Consider the following 20,318-nt stretch of genomic DNA (forward strand, 5'->3'; position numbering starts at 1 on the left):
TTCTAAACCCTTTTGTTTTGTTAAATTTCTCACACCTTGCTAGTTGCATCTAGTTGTTTCTGCTTTTATGCCTGGTTTCCTGTTTCTTCCACACTGGTATACCCTATGACTTATGCTTATAGTAATCTTCTCTTGTTTTCAAGTTTTTGTGGGTTTTGACTTCTTAGATTGTTAGACAGCTTCATTAGTCTATAACATGTGTCCTACTTTTCCTCTGTATTGGGATAGACTGCAATTTCCTTTCAATACAAACTTTTCAAGAAACAGTCTTCCCACACAGCTGAATCTCTTAAATTATCTGCTCAAAAGACCACATCTACCAGCCCTTGAGGTTGAAGTGGCTTCATCTTCTCAGCCATTTTGCTGCATTCACTTCTTTTTCAGGGAAAAGTGAGTGCTCACGTTCTAGTGACTGAAGATCTTCACCGAGATTTCCTTTTGTTTTCTCTTAAAGCCACAACTCTTTGTTGGTATAGCATTAGATTTCATTCTCATACATGTAAAAGCTGAAGATTAGAAGAGGGTTTTCCAGATCCTTGTCTTGCTGCCAGGCACACAAATGATGAAAATGAACACTCAGAGTAAAGGAAGATAAGGTCCTAAACCACACTTCAGAGGTAACACAATGCCTTAATAACATTAATATACTAAGTATACAATCATAACAACCACACAGTTTAGTTACAGCCACATACCAAGAAGAGGAAAACAATTCATTAAGGAGAGCAAATACCAATATGGCACTCCAAGCACCTTGTCCTTCCAATATCGGAGCCCTCAGAAAGCTGGGAAGCTTCTGCTGGCTTGACTCATAACACTCTTATAAAGACATGATCATTCCTGTCATTCTGTTTGTTTTAAGGAAATGGTCCTCTTGCAGCTACTCAGACCTGTAAGCACCGTGTTGTTTTCCACGGTCTACCTTTTTTTTTCTGGAGGGAAAGGACTACTGTAACACTCTCTCTTTCTCACTAAAAAAATGATATTTTTTTTCACACTGTAAGTAATATTAAAGCTTAAAAATGTAACTTCAGGTTTGATGACACATTATTATATGAAAGCCACAGTATTAAAATACCAATGCCCAGTGGAGGAAGAATTTGGGTAATCTGATGCTATCACAAACTTTATAGAATGAAATTTCATTTAGCTCAGCTTATTTTTACAAGTGCGGCACATAGCTGCATCTGACTTGTAACAATGCTTCCAGAAAGAAAACATTTCATAGTTCTGCCTTAACTTTCCTGGGATAATTATACTCCATCATGTGAACGCAGTATGGCAAGGGAATATTATTTCCTTCAACCTTACAAAATGAAAGACTTCAACAGACCCCATAGGAACCTTCTCCCATTTCATTCACCATGTGAGATGACTAGCTACACAGTACACACACATATTTGCCATTTAACAGTTATCTGATCAGTCACTGAATACAACAGTAAAATTAAGCTTTACATTTTGCTCGTAACAAGGCTAAGTATCACTAGAAACATCTGAAAAGCTGACAAAATCCTGACAGGATAGGGGGCAGGGAGAGGGAGTGAGAAATTTCAGCTCATTTACTCTAGTTCTGGTGAAATAAAGACACACCTAAATTAGGAATACCTTAAATTACAAAAGACCAATAAGGATGCTGTAATGTGATGCCTCTTTGTCATCAAGCAAAATTACATCAACAGTAATTCCAGTGCCAAGACACCTAACTTGTTTTAAACATTAGCACCCAAAATAACCAGTCTTAAAAGGTCATGTTTATTTAAAAATAGCTTGCTTGCATTTCACATTAAAGTTAATTTACTAACCTTAAAAAAATTAAATGCAAATGTATACAAATAATTTAAGGATCCTGTCAAAGTTCACATACATGCTGCTAGAGCAATGAAATTATTCAAGGTCATATGAAATCTTTTTTAACCATGTACCATCCTGTGGATTATTCTACTAAATAGACATACTGAACTAAAGTGCTTGAACCTTCTCTTTAGCAATTTCTATCCTTTTTAAAAATTAAACCTCTGATTTCCTATTTATAATGTGTTTTTCAGGCCATAACAAAGAAACATACTGTACCTCTGGTGCTGATGGCTGTTGCCGATGTGGTTGTGCTGGTTGTTAAGGCTACAGTGGTTGTGACTGTTGCAGTGGTAAGGGAGGGGATGACAGTAGTGGGAAGCAAAGTGTTGAAAACATCTGGTGAGTGGAAAAAAAATATAAAATAAAATCATATCATGCAAACAAAAGAGAACCATAACAGTGGTTTAATTTGTAAATACAAGTATGTCGAAAATGACTAAATTAAAACATGATTAACACAAATTAATACAGGTACAACAGAGTACCTTAAATTCTTGACATTATATCACTCTCAATTTTTTGAGCATAAAGAATTTAAAACACTGTTAAAATGACCGAGTTTCCACAGATCTGGAGAGTGACTGTTTTAAGTGACAAGAATCCATTTCTTCACTGAGCCATTTTAAATGTCTCATACACTAGAAACCATATACGGATGAAACATGCTGTGTCAGAGTGGGAGATGAATAAAACACAACACCATCATGCTAAAATAAACACACACATGTTAACGAGAAATGGCTGTATGTTAAAACACCCACTTTCAGACAGACTCAATGGAAGGAAAAAGGGGAGAAAATGCTACTAACTATAAGAGCTGCTTTTTCCGGATTGCTTTTCTTCTTCCCACACATTTGTTTAAGACACAGTTTTCTGCTAAGATCCAGAGCAGAGTATATTTCAAAATCTTTACCCTAAGTAGCAGGCACAATCATCTTTCAGTCATCCTTCACGCTTAAAATTTATTCATAATACACACATCAGTATTTCTCTAAACCAGTTTAGAACTAAAAACCAGAAACGCCAATAATACCACTCTTAACCCCTCCCTGCAAATGAGTCAGAAGGAATGCACAGCCCTGATACCAGCACCATAAAAGCCCTTTCAGCTTTTGATCAGGTAAGTGCAGGTATGACAAGCTCCGGTGTGCGGCGTCTTCTTTGCAGAAAAAACAATGTCTGTTGCAAAATGCTCCAGTACATAGCAGAACATAACCAGATGTACAGATTGAAAATGTTTTGATTACACTGCCAAAAGCCATAAAGACCAGTATCACTTTGCTTATAAGGTGATTGCAGGTTTTAAAGAATAAACAAAAGCCCCAAAGAGAACTAGGGAAAAGCACCTCCATAAGGACATAAAAAGTATCTGACATTTTTCAGATTATTTATACTGTAGGTTTAAAAGGAAAGAACTAGTTTCCCAGCAGTGGATGATGACTAACTCATTCCACACTGATTTCAGTGAAAATATTTCTGAAGGGTGCTATTCAATGCAATAAAAGAGCAAAAATCGGACCCACGATCTGTCTTCCCTTGCTGTGGAAAGAAATGCAATTGGTCTCTGAGTACCATCAATTCTGACTGAAATCAATGGAAGCTGAAGTAGCTCATGAGCTTTACAGTGTTGGGTCCTACAGAACACATTTCAGACACAGGGTCCTTGAGTTGAGCATTACTCTCAAGGCTTCAAATTAGCATGCTTACCTTATTTGCATATTGGATGACAGATTATTTTGCCACTTTAAAAGTCTCCTTGTCGGTTAACATCTGAGTCACCTACAATTTTCTGTATTCCTCTGGTTTTGAAAAACGCCCGCACTATTTTCTGTGCAATCTATACCTGGGGGATTTTCAAAGCCATCAGAAAATGGCAGGAGATCCCTCTTTCAATTGCTGTATACTGATATTTAATCTGTTTCTCAGTACAAAATAATCCCAAAATAGAAAAATTGGAACAGGCTTAAAAAAAACCCCACCATGTAGCCACATTAATCACCAGGAAAAATGGTAACATTACCTGGAGTGCGAGTACCACAATAATTAAAAAGAACTGAGTATAACAAGCATTAGAAATAAATTAACATGTCAAAAAGATACATGTCACATGTACTGATCTATGCAATTGCTTCTCATAAAGGGAAACTGCTTCCCTGGTATCTGCTGCAAATGAAATCAAACAGAAAAAATCCACCTACTTCATGAGGAGAGCAAAGCCTTGTTTATTAGGAAAGCTTGACAAATCAGTCTTGTACGTAGAACCTAATGAGTGTGACCTATGGTTCCATTAATTATCTTTCTTAAATATATCATTTACTTCATGCAATGGCAAGTTAACTGCAACTGGCAAGTACAGTTATGGTTTATGACAGTGCTTTCCATTCTGTGAACACACCGTCTACTTACTTTACCACATAATAGCTTCAATGAGTCACTGGTGAATTTACAAGTTCACTGCTTTCTGGTTTCTCTTCTGATTGAAGTATTTCCAACAGGATTTCTTATTTTAAAAGAAAGGCTACCTAGGAAACAGACTACTTAACAAGACCTAGGATACATCAGTGTTTTAAAACAGATGTGACAGATATCACCATTCTTGATATGACCAGAAAAAAAATTAAACTTGTACAGAAATTAGTTTCCTAGTCAAAGTCACAAACTCCTAATGCCAAACATCAAAATGGCAGCTAGTCAGAAGCCTCAAAGAAACATGTATGTTCTCAAAAGAAACGTAAATACAATCAATAGCTTTGGCTTTGCTTCTTTCTTAGCAGAGTAAGGTAAAATTCACCATGCAAATGACTGCAGTTGGTCTGCTTTGCTCACAGCATTACAATTACTTGCCCTCAAAGACTACAGTACAAGATAGCAACCAGGAATCAACAGCCTGAAGAGCACTGCACTGCTCAAGCAATGAAATCTATGTCTGTCCCAGACTCTGGAAATGCCTGGTTCACATCTGCCCAGGCATTTCTTTTGTGACATTAGAGTGTGCAACAAGTAAAGAAGAACAGCTCACAAGTCTTGGACCATATCCCATCCATAAATCCTGTTTCAGACAGCCCAAATCCAGGCACAGATCAGCATTCTGAAAAGCACCAAGCCACACATTCAACAGACTTACATGTATAGGGCACTCCAGTCCTACAGAGTTTGACAGACTCTTCATCAGTTCTTCCAATATTTATGGATTCTAATGAAAACTTTACTTGTCTTTGCCTTGAAAATGCTTTTGCATAACAGAATGCAGAATGCAGAATATGCATGTTCCAAAAAAGAGCAGTAATGTGCAGTGCCCTTCATTCTCTCATGTAGGTTTAGGAGGTAAGCAGGTTTGGCAGTTCCCAAAATCAGACAGACTACAATTATAAACTGATCTCAACAGCATAGGCTCTGCTTAAGACATATGAATTAATGTGTTTTAAAAAGAGGGTGTGCTGTTTCATCTGCATGCCAGAAAAGGGAATTACAGCTGTCCTGTAGGACTTCTTGGTCACTATTTTTCCTACAGAGCACACCTATCTTATACTACTGGTGAGGCATATGTTACAATATCCAGAGTTCCCTGTTGGCAGCCACTCAGACATGCTATAAAAGGGACTACGTAGACTTGTCCTCTTGAGCTCTCTTTCAAGAAGGATCTTAAAAGAATGGATTTACAGACTTCTGCCCGAGAAACCTGTGTTGGAGTGAAACTTAATTCCTTTTCTGGCCTTGCAATTTCTGAACCTAGTTGCACACATTCATATGAAAACAAATTTTTGTTTATGACACTCACACCACTAAATACCAAAGATCATTATGAGCAAGAGACCTTGTGGAGTGGAACTTTTTAATTCAAGTAGCCATACCCAGATCAATGCACCAGGCTGCTATTTCAGTAATACTAAGGTATTAATCCTTAGCCTCCTGTGAAGCAGAAAATAGCTCTATTTTGCAGATGGGGAACCAAAGAAGGTAGAAAAGCCATGTTCAGATACCTGTAAGTCAAAGTTTTAATTTGAAACCTCACTCCTAAAAATGAACTTTTGCTGACAGACAAAGATTCAGTCAAAAATTCAATAATGTTCTTAAGGTTGGTATTCATTTCATCACTTTCATAACCTCTGAAATACAAACGATGCACGGAGAACTGTTTCCAAAAGAGTTGTTGGAAATAGCAAAGGGGTCACACTTCATCCCAAATATTTTCCATGCTATGTTCCCACAAGTTATACAGGTAAGACCTGAATTGGATTTTCAATGAAAGAGATGGGTTCCTAGACTCTCTCTAGTGGCACGGGGGCGGGGAGGTCGGTCTGAGCTGACATACAAACGCTCAGCCAAGAACTCTCTTTTCAGTGAGGACCAGATGTGATGTCACAGTTCAGGGTGCAGAAACAAGTATGGCAGAAGGTTCCAGAAAGGCATTCCTCATGGCCACTCCTGTCTGTTAGCATGCCACCAAGCACTGGCAAGGTGAAGGCAGACAGCAGGTAATCTGATGGCTGATCGTGAGCGGACAGTGGATAAAGGAGGAGCATGTAATGCTTGGCTAGGTCTGGAGGCTGCTCTTTAGCAGAGGCACAGATGTAACCTGTTTATGGGTGGCGGAATAGTAGGTACAAGATCATTTCAAAACACTGACAAGCCCTGCCTGATCAAAATTTCCTGTTCGCCTCTCCTTCTTTCTTGAATTGACACCACATTCTTCTTACTAAGGCAGAAGACATTCATCCATTTAAGTGCAGGGAGCCTGGAAAATTTACTCTCACTGCCGATTTGGCCCTAAGCATTTGCATTTTTACTCCCCATTTCCAAAGAAATGAGAAATGGTTCTGTTTGGTTTAGCTGGCTTATGTGAAAGATAGATCTGACCTATTGCAAATATTTGACTTGTTTGGTAAAAACACAACCGATATTCTGAAATGACTGAGCACAAGTCGGGTAACAATAGCTGCAGTTGATAATAATGTAAAGGCTTTTGTTTCAAGCTTGACAAAGGCTGACAGAAAAATTAAAGGACAATGTGATAATGATGGATGGCCCTTGCTGTATTTTGACTGAGAATGAAAGAAATTTTAAGTGGTAAACTGAACTGAGTGATGACCTACCTGGGAAACAATCTCACTACTCTGTGCAAAATTTAATCAGTCTGTGGCATGTAGTACTAAATAATTTAGCAAGGTTTTAAATTCAAAGGGAGCTGCACATTTAGCCTTGCTCCAAGAAAATGGAACTGAACAAAAGGATCATTGGACTTGAATATCATGTGCCAATAGCTCTTTAGCACTTAGACTAAGGCTCACGGACATGAGGTCAAGGGGTTCTTTTTACTAATTGAGTCAGATTTATGAAACTCTGAAATGGCAACTATGTGCTTGACATTTTTGCTAACAAATCAGATGTCATTAAAAAATATCCAAACCCTTTTAATGAAAGCTCCATGTAGCTCTAGACCCTCAGTTAAAACCATTAGAGACTTGTGGTGGATGAGTTCATAATGCAAGACACACAGCTGGGCCAAAATGGCCAGGCAGCTTAGAAAGAAAAGAAAATAAATTCACAGAGTCTCATGATTCTAAGACATTTAACGGGCCTGTAGATGATATGACATGTTAGAAAATGGCCAGGTTGGACAGAACCTTGGGGGACATGGTGTGAGGTGTCCCTGCCCATGGCAAGGGGATTGGAACTAGATGATCTTAAGGTTCTTTCCAACCCTAATTATTCTATGACTCTATGCTGGAAAGTTCATTAAGGTTTGAATATACATAGTTTGACTGCACAGTCAGGGCAGAGGGAAAAAAATCAAGTATTAAATGATACTAGGATTTTGATCTCATTGCACTTTTTTCCTAATTTAGGAACCATGTAGAATAAGAATTCTCTCTTCCTATAGAAAGTTTCACAGTTTCGTGGTGCTTTTTTTCCTATTTCAAAAGCAATAGGTTTCAGTAGCAAATGAAGGAGGATGAAGTATTAAAAATTACAACAAAAAAAGACAATGTTTCCTTCTATTTTCAAAGAGCCAAGCAAAAAATTTGTATCCACACATCCCTCGCCCAAATTCTACCCTTAGAAAGTTAAGACTGAAACTCAAAAGAACAAAGCCCATTTCAATATTAGCGTTGGCAGCATGGTGTCATCCCAATTCACTTAAAAGTTCATCCTTTACAATAAGGACCTGGTATCACATCATGGCACATTTTACAACACATGCTCTAACCGCAGAATTGGATATGACAAAATAAAAAATGTGATGAATATGAAAAAACAGGGTGCAGTAGCAACTTATTTCTGATTATGCATCTCATTTGACATTGAAATATGAAGAAAAAGTTGACTGCCTTCAATTGTCTTGAAACAACTCCTCTATTGAATATCTCATCTATTTTGTGCACCACACAACAGCAGGACCAACAAAGACTATGGGTGCGTGAAAGGCTGATTTTCCATCAATAAAGTCAGGTCAGACTTTACTCGGGTGTGTAAGCCATTAGAAAACAAGGAGCTGTGGCTCTCAGTAACGTGACAAGAAAGCAGCAATGGGAAGGAAGTGCCTTAATGCAGTAGGAAGGGAATGTTAAAGGAGAGCTGAGAGCAAGGACTGGCTGCCCTTGCCTCCCACGGTGTGGCTGCCCAGGCTCAGGCCAGCTCTCACGCAGTGCTGTGGGGCCCTGGCTCAGGCAGGCAGCCAGTGAGGGATATTTAGATAAAACCCATTTCTGCCACTTTCCCTGGTGACTCTAACAAGCAAAACATGGTGACTGGTGGCAGCCCCCAGCCTTCCTCTTGAGCCTCCCCCCTTCGCACAACAGAATTTTCCAGCTAGCAAAACATGACCTTTCTCCACAGCATAGATGTTGCCACAAATACAGCTTTGTCACCTGGAGACTAGAGTATTAATGCACACAGTTGGTGGAGTTGCACATAGGGACCACAGGAAATCTGAATCAAGCATTTCACAGGAAAGCATCTAACATGAACATTTAATTATTGTACTACTGGCTGACAACTTTCAAACATAAAGTTTGACCTTTGAAGCCCTCAGTGCTTACTTTAGGGATCATTTTGCTCCCCACAGCACTCCACTGAATTTGTGATCAGTAAAAGCACTCTAGATGTATCTCCCTTGAAACACAAAGAGAAGTTGCAATGAAGGCCCTGAGATGCTGGAACACGCTCCCATTTCATTGTGCATCAGAGTCATTGTTTATCACCAGTCTAGCCATTTAAACAGCTCACCATTCTTGCTCTCAGTGAAGTAGACTAACAGGTGACATAATGCAGTATCTCACAATACATTTACCTACTGCTGTTCAGTTTTAGTGGGGCAGATTATATGAATTACAACATTTGTACTGTAGAAAACATATTCATTATAATGCATTAATTTTTTACTTTCTAATTGTGCTAAAACTGGTAATACACAGAGCATAAAAGGATAAATTTGGTAAGATAATAACATAGCCTGATGATAAAATACTGAAGATTAGTACAAAGCAAATCTAAATTCTTAAGTAGGTAAATAATACTGAAGAACCTGTTTTCAGGTGCTGTTTTACTTTACTAATGGTTATTAGCACAAGATGCACCTTTAAGAACAAATCAAAACAAGTGTTAAACAGAAATACTAAACTTTTATGTTTTGGAGTTATATGAATACAACATGCACTTTGGATTACTTCAAACACAGACTGTAAGACCTATTTTTTCCTCAAAGTTACCATTAAGGTTTGCTAGTAGTTAACAAAAGGCCTTTCCATTTAATAGTAGTAATATTAGTAAAGCCTATTACTTTAAGGGAGTCATTGTATCTTGTATAAAAGCCCATCTGTCCAATTAAAGTAGTTACAAATACTGCACTGAGCAAATCACTGAAGCTTATGCAACTTGCCTGAAAGAAATAAAGTAAAATTTGCAGACCATGCAATAGAGTAAGAAAATGAATTTTGTAATCAAACATTTTGAATAAAAAAAGGTAGTTTTTAGAGCATTTTTTGAGACTGCAGCCTCAAACCAAGATCTACTTACAAAAAGGCACCTATACATGTCTTGATTTTGTTCACAACTCTACATTAACAAATATGTATGCAGTAAAGAACATATCTCTGCTTTGAGGTTCTGTAAGACAAAAAATACATTTAGACAATAAAGACCAAATGGTAAGGAAAAGAAGGTAGTATTATTCCCATTTCACAGCTGGCGAAATGAGCACACAAGAATTAAGCAGAATGTCTTATATTTTATAGACTTCTGAACCTAAAAGAGAAGCTCAGAACAGATCTCCTGAGTTCCACTTTAATCCTCTACTAAAAAACCTAAACCCATCAAAACCACAAAACCTCTTAAAAACTGTATTTCAAAAAGCAGTTGTCCTTATACTTGAAGTGCCAATTTCACTGCATTCAAGACAAAATGTTGCCACAAAAGCCACCAAACATCAAGAATAAAGCCAGCACCATTTGTCCCAGAAACGCAGCATTCTACCATTGACATGTTCTAGGCCCATTGTTACTGCTTAAAAGTCACATCAAGGCTCTGATGAACATTTTTATTCTTTTTAAGTAAACAGACAAGCCATATCTCCTTGTTTCTCCAAGCCATAAAATAGGAATATTCAAAATTAAATGAAATAAAGTACCGGCAGCTGGCCCCTGAAAACCTATAAGGAAAAGCTAATGTACAATACAAATTCAGACACCAACAGCCTTGAACAATGGTGACAGCTTTCTCAGAATGACACTTGACTCCTTTTGTGAAAAAAGACTCAAAAAACTCAGACAGAACTGCACTAGGAGGAAGAAAGAGGCCAAGGAGAATTTGCTAAAACTTCCCTATTAAGAAGATAAGTGTTGCAACTAAAGGGAGGTAAACAAATTGCTGATCTCTATTTTATTATAGATTTTATGTTTATTTCGCTGAGAAATTCAGCTCAGATCACTGAAATTGCTTAAGCAACTCATAAGTCACTGCAGTAATTTTAAGGTTAGTAAAAAGAGATAACGGAGCATTATTTATTTTAAATTACTTCATTTCAAAATAAAATCAAAGGGGTCCAACATCAATCTGAAAAGCTTTATCACAGTGGGGTAGCTATATCCCACTGAAAATCACCTTGGGTAAGTTAATGGCATCTCTGCAACCTAAACCAAAGTTTATTGCACTTCTTTGCACTGTCTTTGACTAATACATTTAATTCTCACATTCTTATCATCATAGTACATTACCTGAGAAAACAAGCCCTATCTTTCTAGCTGTCAATCTTTTATGCTCTGTTTTTCACTCAAAATAGTTGTATATGTGTAGCTGAATTCCACCCATGGCTCTTTGGCTTTATGTAACACAGCATTATGCATGGTTGGAACACATGCAGTATAGGCAAAACTTGATGTTATTAAAGTTATCGAGCTTCCCCTCAGGCAAGCATGCATTTGGTGCTTTAACTACTGTACTAAGTGATCCCATAGGACATTTTACCAATGGAATATTGCAGTATAGTAATAAAGAATGTGTGGCCATATCTGCTGATTTATTTTAACCAAAATGGTATAAAAAGCAATGCAGACATTTCACTTCCTGCTTGTGAATGATGAAAAGCATCCAGAGCTCTCCTCAATCAAACAGCAAACTAGCACTTCAACATGTCAGCCTCTTCAACTCCTCCCTGCCTCCTACCAATCAAGGATTAGGAAACCTGCAGAAAATACAAACCACAGAAACCACAGAGGGAAAAACAAATACACAAGTGAAATGACCCGCAGCAATATCTAAAGAATAAAACACTTTACCCACTCCTACAGTTTTACCCTGGCAAACTTTTTTTCTGTCCTTCCTCCTCTCCTTGGTTTGTTTATTTCTTCACTTGCCATGAGGATTAATATGGGTAGTTTCAGCTGAAAGATATACCCTCTTCAGGCAAAAGCAATTTTTTTCTTCAAGGGCATATCTGGGGAGTAAACAAGCTGTGTAGATACCAGTGAAAGAAAGGTAAAGGAAATGCATGTCAGAGTATAATGTAGGTAAATAGAAATAAAAACTTTAATTCTGCTGTCTTCAGACCTTCTAACAAAGGAAAAGTAATCCTGACTGAAAATTGCTTGGACTGCTCTTCTCACACGTGGCACACCACCTTACATCATAACATGAGCTCCAGCAGATACCTGGGGACCTGTTCACAGAAAACTGCCAGGCAAGTTTCTTCAAAGGGGCTTACAGCTGTCTTAGTGCTAGTGAGGGAACCATAGCCTTGTGAAAGAAGTTCAAGTGTTGTGGGAGATCCCCATATGGTACTGGTATTCCAACCAACTTTATCAACTTTGGTACTCATACTTGCTAGCAATGCTTTTTGTGTTGTATTTTGTTTTTCTTTCTCTGCAACTTGAGAATGGTTTTGAGATATACTCTTATTGTTCTGACTAGTCATACAGCAAGATTGATTCAATGAGCATTTTGGAAAGCTGTCAAAACAGTTCTGAATCCCTGAGACAAAGTCAAAGCGATTCACAGTAAAATATAGCAAGAGAGAGGAAGATCAAATGAAGAAAGGCTGGGATGTTATTTAGCAATAAAAAATGTGACTTGAATTACAAAGCAAAGATAATGTTATTGCGTCAAGAATTCAAGCAGTAACAGCTAGAAAAAATTGTGATTATAGCTTATAGGCTTCCCTTTCGGAGGATGGGCTAAAGATGCTTTAGGTCCCACCACAAATTTAGACTGAACCTAAGCTGTGAAGAAAGATTTGATGAAGATTTTAAATTTTTGTTCAAGAAAATTTCAAATTTTTGTCAGTTTGATTTGTTTTGTAGTTGGAAGAATACTGAAAACAAGGGGGGAGGGAACCTTATTTACTGTAAAATACTAATAGAATACTGTAAGAAATATCATTGTATATTTTTTTTTCCTTCATACAATATAGAAATGCAGGCTAGGATAAACTCCAGAAAAAGTTCACAAGTCATCTAAATTACAAACATAAAAATAGAATAATCAGAACTAATAATTATTATCATCAACTTATGGATGTTAGAAATACTAAAGGTTTGAGATGAGCAAATTCCAAAGTGCCTGTTTCTCTCTGAGCCTCTATGCTTGTTTTCACCGTGATCAGAGACTTTATAAACAGAACTTCTCAAAGCTTTTTAAGACATGTAATTTTTACAAAAGCTTTCCGTACCCCTTTTGGACTCATGCAATCTTCCCAAAGCATCTATATCTATCTCTATTTGCTCAGAACTAATGATTCTAATACCAGAACTAATACCTTACCAAGGTCTGCAGTCTCAGTTGGAATAAAACATGGTACTGATAGATCACCAAACTACCACCACCAGTGGACATTTTAATATCACATAGAATATCATTTTCCTTTCTTGAATTGAGTGAAAAACTGATCAACCTAGTCTCAAAAGAAAGGGAAGTTATAGAAGCACCATATGAGATAGAGATAGGAAATTCAACACTCCACATAGCATCTACTGGTGCAGGAAAGATTTCAATGAAGAAAATTATCAAGTCACTTTAATAATTTCTTTAAGATTTGAGTTTTGTGAATAATAAATGATCTAGATCATTAGTAACTGTGAGATTACAACTTTGTCACCAGTTTCAAGTGAAATTATTCCATTAACAGTTATATTGTCTTCATGAAGATCACATATGATGTTCATAGACAGGGTAATTTTAAATTCTGACTCCTCAGACAAAAAATATTAATTGAAGTTTAAGAATGCTAGAGGTATAAACAATAGCAAAGCTTGAAGTCCAGAAAAAACAGAGAGCAAGACATGCCACTATAGCAAATCAGTGATCACTTAAGATCATATCACAGAGTTATTTTCCAAAGAGCAGCAGCAATATATCTAGTATATCTAGTTCAAGAAGTACTTTACTGCAGATGTGCTACCCATGTACAAGCATCCAAAATATTAACTTTATGCAATTACTGTGTATGGAGAAAAAAGCCTCAAAACTAATACACAATCTTTGCCTTTTCAGATATCACGCAGGGAATCCAAACCAAGAAATATCAAATTAGCCAATTATTATGTACATAAAAATGAAATATTTTCAAGTGTTGTGTGTTACTGAAGACATTATCCAAAACTACAGGCTTTTAGAGTAAGTTATTAAAGGTCGGACCTGGAGAGATTTGCTGCATCCACCATGAGGGGAGGAAAAAGAAAAGTAAAACCAGGACAAATTCAGATTTAACTTACATAAAAGACTCTGAATTCAATAACTTAAATGAGCATCTCAGTATGGGGAAAAAAAAAAAATCCATATGAATCCATATGTTATCTAACAAAATTTAAAAACTTTTCTTTCACTAAATTCATTAAATATTTTAACATAAAAATGGAGTGTCAAACAGGCTCTCAAAAAGCGTTTCTCTGCTTTGGAATATTATTTTCTTGACCTTTCCAAAATAATTCTGAGCTTATCTGAAAAAAAACCTAAAAATAGTTGTATCTCATTTTTCTAAAGTCACCATAAATGAAGAAATAACAGTTCATACAGCTCAGCTATATGCCCCATTCACTATTCAAGTATTTATCAACAAAAAGCAATTTCAAAGTAGCTGCCTTGTGAGTGTTCAGGGATAATAGCTGGACAATTCAGCCATAAAATTAAGCCAACAATTCCACCCTAAGTTTCTTGACAGACATCTCCTACCTGAAAATGTAAACTGAATATTATTCTTCTTTAGTCCCATAATAAAAGCCATCCTACACCATGATTTCTTAATTCATCTGACTGCACAGTATTTATCTACATTGTGTTTTAGGGTGTGTGCCACCTCTTCTAGTGGTTACTGAGTGTCCTCTGGAGAACTTCATTTCAATGTTATGCTAATGATTTAATAGCTTAATGTCACTTTAAATCATCGATGTATATGAAAAACCAAATTATTTTAACACAATTTGAAGGGCTATGCTCTGCAGAATAACACATGAATGAAATAGTGTACTTATAATGCAACCATTAACATGGGGTTATAACGAGTTACTTTCTTGGGCCTGCCACAGTGAAAACTTATTCCTCCACACCTCAGCTTTTGCAAGAAAAAATGGAGATGGTTTGGAGGAAGGAAGGCTTTTGATATGTAGAAAGTCTTCAAGAGCATTCGTTTTATTTATTTTTCAGCTGAAAGCTCGGGCTCCTCTGCCTGTGCGTTGTTTTCTGTACTTTCTACTTTTTAAAAGATGGCAGTAGGAGAGACTTTTCCCCTCTGTTTTAAGGACTGAAAACTGAAAACCCCTCTTTCTTTTAATTCAAACACAGACACAATGAAAAAAAAAAAAGAAAAAAAGATTCTCAAAACTAAAAAGCAGAGGTATTCATATGCTCAGAATTTCAAACCAAGTCCTAAGTAGTCTTCTGAGCCTCGTGTTTTTTGATATGCTTTGATTGTTGTAAGGGCAATGTGGTGCCTTTTTTTTTTTTTACTCAAAACACCCTCTATTGTAGCCATACATGTTCTCATTGTTCCATTACACCATGGGTCTGCTCAATTCTCTCTTCACAAAGCCCAAGCTTTGTTCATTCAAAGGGTAGGATTTTCCCATAGGCAAAGAATGCCTTTTATTTGAGATGTGGCTGTAAACGAGACATTTCAACTCAGGAGCTACAAAGGAGGAAACTAGAAATTGTTCAGCTGTCTCAGTGTCTAAGGTCTTAACACCAAAATAGAGGGTAACTAGATTACTGATGAGTGTGCTGCTGCACACCCCTTCCCTTCCCACCTCCCCTTTACCCCTTCAGTGAATATTTTTATGTGTTCTCTGATATATGTTTATGAGGATAAGGTGTCCAACAGCAGTGCACAAGATTTATCAGAGGCCTGTAGTGGTAGTATTTGCAAACCAGGGGGTCTATTGCCTGTCTGAAAAGATGAGTTTTCAAAGAACACCAAAAAAATCTTACCTTCTCAGCTCTATTTCAAATTACTGTTCTACTCAGTTTTTACTTTCATAGAGTGAGAGGTGCACAAGTGAGTTACAGAAATAAAGGAAGGAGAGGGGCTTCTATGAGAATATCACCACAGAAATGAAACATAATAAAAAACTGAGGATGGGCAAATGAACAAAGATAAAAGAATCTAGAACTGTCAGAAATAATGGAAGTTGCTTCATTTCAGATGGGTTTCACAGAGTTTCTACAAATTAAAAAAAAAACAAAACAAACTTTCATAGAAGTAAAAGTACTCAGAAGGTGAACCTCTATAAATGCATTTGGAGGCAGGAATTAATAAGCTATAGGGTGCAAATTTGGCATAGTGCTGGTCCAGATATGGAAAACAGTCAATCACAAAGTTTTGCTACTGGACTAAAAATGAAGAAAAAGGTGAAAAAGAGACCATTAAAGAAGGAGAGTGGATAGAAGAGATATGAATCCAGGAAATGCAGAGTCTAAGATCATAATTAGAAACAGACTGAAGTGGAAATACTTGAGAATCTATTGAAGTGGCATGAAAGTAAAAGTGATTTTAACTGCATACTTACAGCACAGCAGCAAAAGAGGCCAAATAGACTGGAAAGTTGGAAAGTGAAAAGAACAAGCAGCAGACTTAAATAAAACAGAATACTTTTCTCTCAAAGCACATAATTAAATTCAGAAACTTGTTGCCAGAAGTTACTGTGAAAGCTAAGATGATAAATGTTTTCAAATGGGACTGGACAAGCAGGTGGAAGATATATGCATTGCAGTCCAAAAGAAAGGTGCAGTGAGACCTTTGCTCTTACACATTATAGATCTTCTGTTTGAACGAAATATTAATGAGGATGAAATTCAAGTCTTTCAGTGCTTTTATAAGCAAAAAATAGCTTGCCCAAGAAAAAAAAACAGAATAATTGAGAAGCTGAAGTCAAAGGAATATGTTGTCCCACTTTTTCTTCCCCAGACATACTGAATTACTAGCTCAATTGCTTTCTACTGTATGTATAATTGTGGCAATAAGAAGTGCTTTGACCATCCACAGCTGCTGATTCATGCTGATTTCCATATTGCTTTGCCAGATAATTGATACATGACACATTATAGCTCTGAATATTTCAATTAATTGAATGAGTGCCTTTAGATTTGCAAATCAGGATATTTTGCCCAGGTACTTTATGTCAAATAGGGCTGCGAATTACCAGATGCTGCTGTTTCCATCAAGAAGATTTCCCAATGATGTTGACTTCTGTCACCCACTCAATGTAATGCTGAACTAAGTCTTCTGCAGTGACATCCAGATGTTTTGAACTCCTGCTACATAGATAACAGCTGTGTCATCAGTTTGATTATGATGGACCACATCCTTTCTCAACCTCAGCTAAATCAATGCAGTTATTACCTAAGCTTTGCAAGTGGAATCTGTATTTTTGGGTTGGGCATCACGCGTTTGACAGCTGGCTCTGTTTACTACTGATTAATGACTAGTATTTGGACAAAGGTAAACAAAAATTCTTAATAAATTGGAAGAGAGTGAAAATTATCTGGGGCCCATTACCAAAGAAAGGGTATAATATATCCAGCCAGAATGTGCACTTCTAAAGCACTAAGCTCACCAATTACAATACAGAAATGACAACAGCTACGGGCATTAAAGCTTGTGCCTTTGCTACTGCATGAGACAAATGTTTGAGCAAACTACGTTTTGCCTTTGTGCTGCTGCATATAAACTCTCTATACCCAACTTCCTGCTTTATGAAGTGTTTTCTTGACATTAATAATAAAAGTTAAGAAAAATGAAAGTAGCAGCCGTATTCACTCAGCAAAGCAGCATGTGCATATTTAATAGCCCATACCTTTACCCGATTCAAATATATTGAATTTCTCTGAAGTCTGATTTCTTTAATTATATTTCAAATCTAAAAAGACTTTTTGTGTTATCAGATACTAATTATATTAGACAGATTGCTATTCATCTACTTACAGCAATATTTATTTTCACTGTCATCACTTAACATCAAAACAGTATTACTTCATCATCATTTAGAGTGGAAAAAATACTACTTTTCTGTAAATTTTGTGTCTAGGTTGGTCCAGTTAAAGGCATGAGACACTCTTTGCTTGGTTTATATAATTAATGTGTATACATACTTTGCTTACTCTTAATCTCTAATTATGATACATTATACTTTCCATTTTTGGGCAAGCTTCTCTCTAAAGCCGTCTAAATCTTCTGAGTTAGGAAGATAATTTCAGAAATGGAGAGAACTAGTAGATTGAGTCCCACTGAGAGGGGGCTTCATAGAGGAAAAAAGGAAGAGAAGCCGGATGAAAATTTTGCAAAACAGAAAGACTGAAAATCCGTGAAGCAGAAGTGAAAAAAAAAGGAAAATATGTAGAAAAAGAATTCACAGTATGGCTAAGAAAAGAAAAGGTGTGGATCAGGTTCCACTCCTCTTCTTCTACAGAGGATTTCACTGACATCCTCTGCATTTTTACACAAGCTTGTCTGGAAAAACTGAATTAGCCATGGTATCTCTCTAACTTTGGGCATGTGATTACCATTGTTTCTCTCCATCACTGCAATTCCTCTGGGCTCAAGAGCTGCCTAGAAAAACAGTTGTTTAACAGCTGTGGAACTGGACTTCCAGAACCTCCATTAAGGCAGTGGCTACTAGCGCTCAGGGCACTTACGCCTGACTCCTTTCAGGTGACCTGGTAAGTCACGTTTTCTAGACCTTACTTCCTTGACCTGTGATTTAAAAGATTCTCTTGCGAAGAGGTTCTCTTCTCATGAAGATTTCTCCCCTCTAATCTCCTTTCCCCTCCCAGATCTTTGTGAACATACCTCCCCTTATATTAAATCTGGTATGTACTTGTATTAGAAACCTAATAACTCAGCTAAGAAGGCAAACTTATATGATAAATCAGCCGTAACAGAGGAGTCGGACAAAAAATTACCTCAATGCATTAGGCACAGGGGAAGGGATGAGAAATCAAAGGATGGCCCCAGATACATTTAGGAAGATATAGGAAAAAATACATCCTCTATTAAATGGAAGAATGCATCTCAGAAAACGGTAAGAAGTAGGTTTGCTAGCCCCCAGAGAAAGAGAGGGAAAGAAAGAGAGAATAATGTATAATTTTAGGAGGATTATGTTTCACTAGAGACATTCATGAATGTAATGAGCTAAAGAAGGGGTAAGACACTGCTTAAATTGAACTATACAACTGACTGTGCTACATTTGATAAAATAGCTGTGTCAGTCTCTTCTGTACTTAAATAAACTTAACTCTGAAATGCAGTAAGTTGTAATGCACTAAACATCATCACATAGTCTGTCACACTGCTCTCACTGTTTCACAAAACTCAGAAGCACCTGACATTTACCTTCTCTACTCCTAACACTAGAATTGCAGAAATGCAATTAGGAAAACAGTGGTACTAATAACAGAAAAGGTCACCAGTGTGCAAGCTAAACATGATAAGATGCCTAATATGCTGCCAAACATAACAGAATGCCTTCCTGATAATGAATGATTTTACAGACTGCTGTGAAGTTGTTGCAAGATAATCAGATCAACAGGGGGCATGCCACTACGCAAAAGACACATAGGAGATCATGAAATACTCTTTGATAGAGGTTTATTGCAAAGTCACCACTGACAGAAAAATCTTCCATTATAAAAGGCCATGTTTTTAGAAATAACCACCTAAATAAATTAGGTAGGAAACACAAGCAACAGAAGTTTCAGTATTTGGTAAGCACAGAAGCCATTGCTTCATCAAAGGCAGCACACTTTGTGCCTGCAGCCAGCAACCAATAACCCACCACCTCCAGGATGTAAAAGACATGTTTTTTTCCTTTTCTTTTCTTGCAGTAATCAACATAAGTCCAGGTTAGAAGGATCAGTTTTTCTGATTGTCTTTAATACAGAAATATTCACACAGCAGTACAGGCTCTGTGCTCCTCATGAACAGATCTGCTCCCTACTTGTGCCACTAAATCCTACATAAACTGATAGCGAACTTCAAGAAAAATGAAAAGTAATAAGGGGTTCTTTCGATAAATGACATTTCATCAACAGTGCCAGTAAATAGCTCATTACTGAAAACTGAAAGTAGCCCTTAATAGAAGCTTTCTCCCAGACAACTAAAGGCAGTTTAAACCTTTAGTAAAAATGTTTTGAGATCTTACAAACACCAAAGAAACACATATTTGTTTTACCAGAAATCATCATAGAAAGGTTAGAAGGGGCCTTAAAGATCATCTCATTACACTCCCCCCTGCCATGGGCAGGGACAGTTTCCAGTATACCACGGTTTTCAAAGCCCCATCCAACCTGGCCTTGAATACTTCCAGGGTTGGGCATCCACAACTTGGAGACAACCTGTGTCTCACCACCCCCTGTCCTGGGTTCAGCAGTAGCAGTCATTTTTCTCCTCCTTGGTAGCTGGTGCAGTGCAGTGTTTTGACTTTCAGCTCGGGAACAGAGCTGATAACAAGGATGTTTTGGTTTGGCCAAGGACTTTGTGAGCC

At 37.2% G+C, this 20,318-nt stretch overlaps 1 protein-coding gene across 3 annotated transcripts in view; it reads right to left on the bottom strand.

Annotated features, from left to right (window-relative positions):
* Positions 1 to 20,318, bottom strand: part of CADM2 (cell adhesion molecule 2) — a 635,987-nt gene that overhangs the window by 48,088 nt on the left and 567,581 nt on the right. For 2 of the 3 annotated variants that reach the window (XM_062610057.1, XM_062610056.1), the window contains one exon: positions 2,074 to 2,193. The exons of the other annotated variant lie outside the window; for it this stretch is intronic. In XM_062610057.1, the coding sequence (XP_062466041.1) occupies positions 2,074 to 2,193 (120 nt within the window). The remainder of the gene's footprint in view (positions 1 to 2,073; positions 2,194 to 20,318) is intronic. 3 annotated transcript variants of the gene reach the window in all.

This window comes from Pezoporus occidentalis, unplaced genomic scaffold, assembly GCF_034315485.1.
Source record: "Pezoporus occidentalis ecotype Australia unplaced genomic scaffold, CSIRO_AGI_Poc_V1 ctg143, whole genome shotgun sequence".
Classification (NCBI taxonomy): Eukaryota; Metazoa; Chordata; class Aves; order Psittaciformes; family Psittacidae; genus Pezoporus; species Pezoporus occidentalis.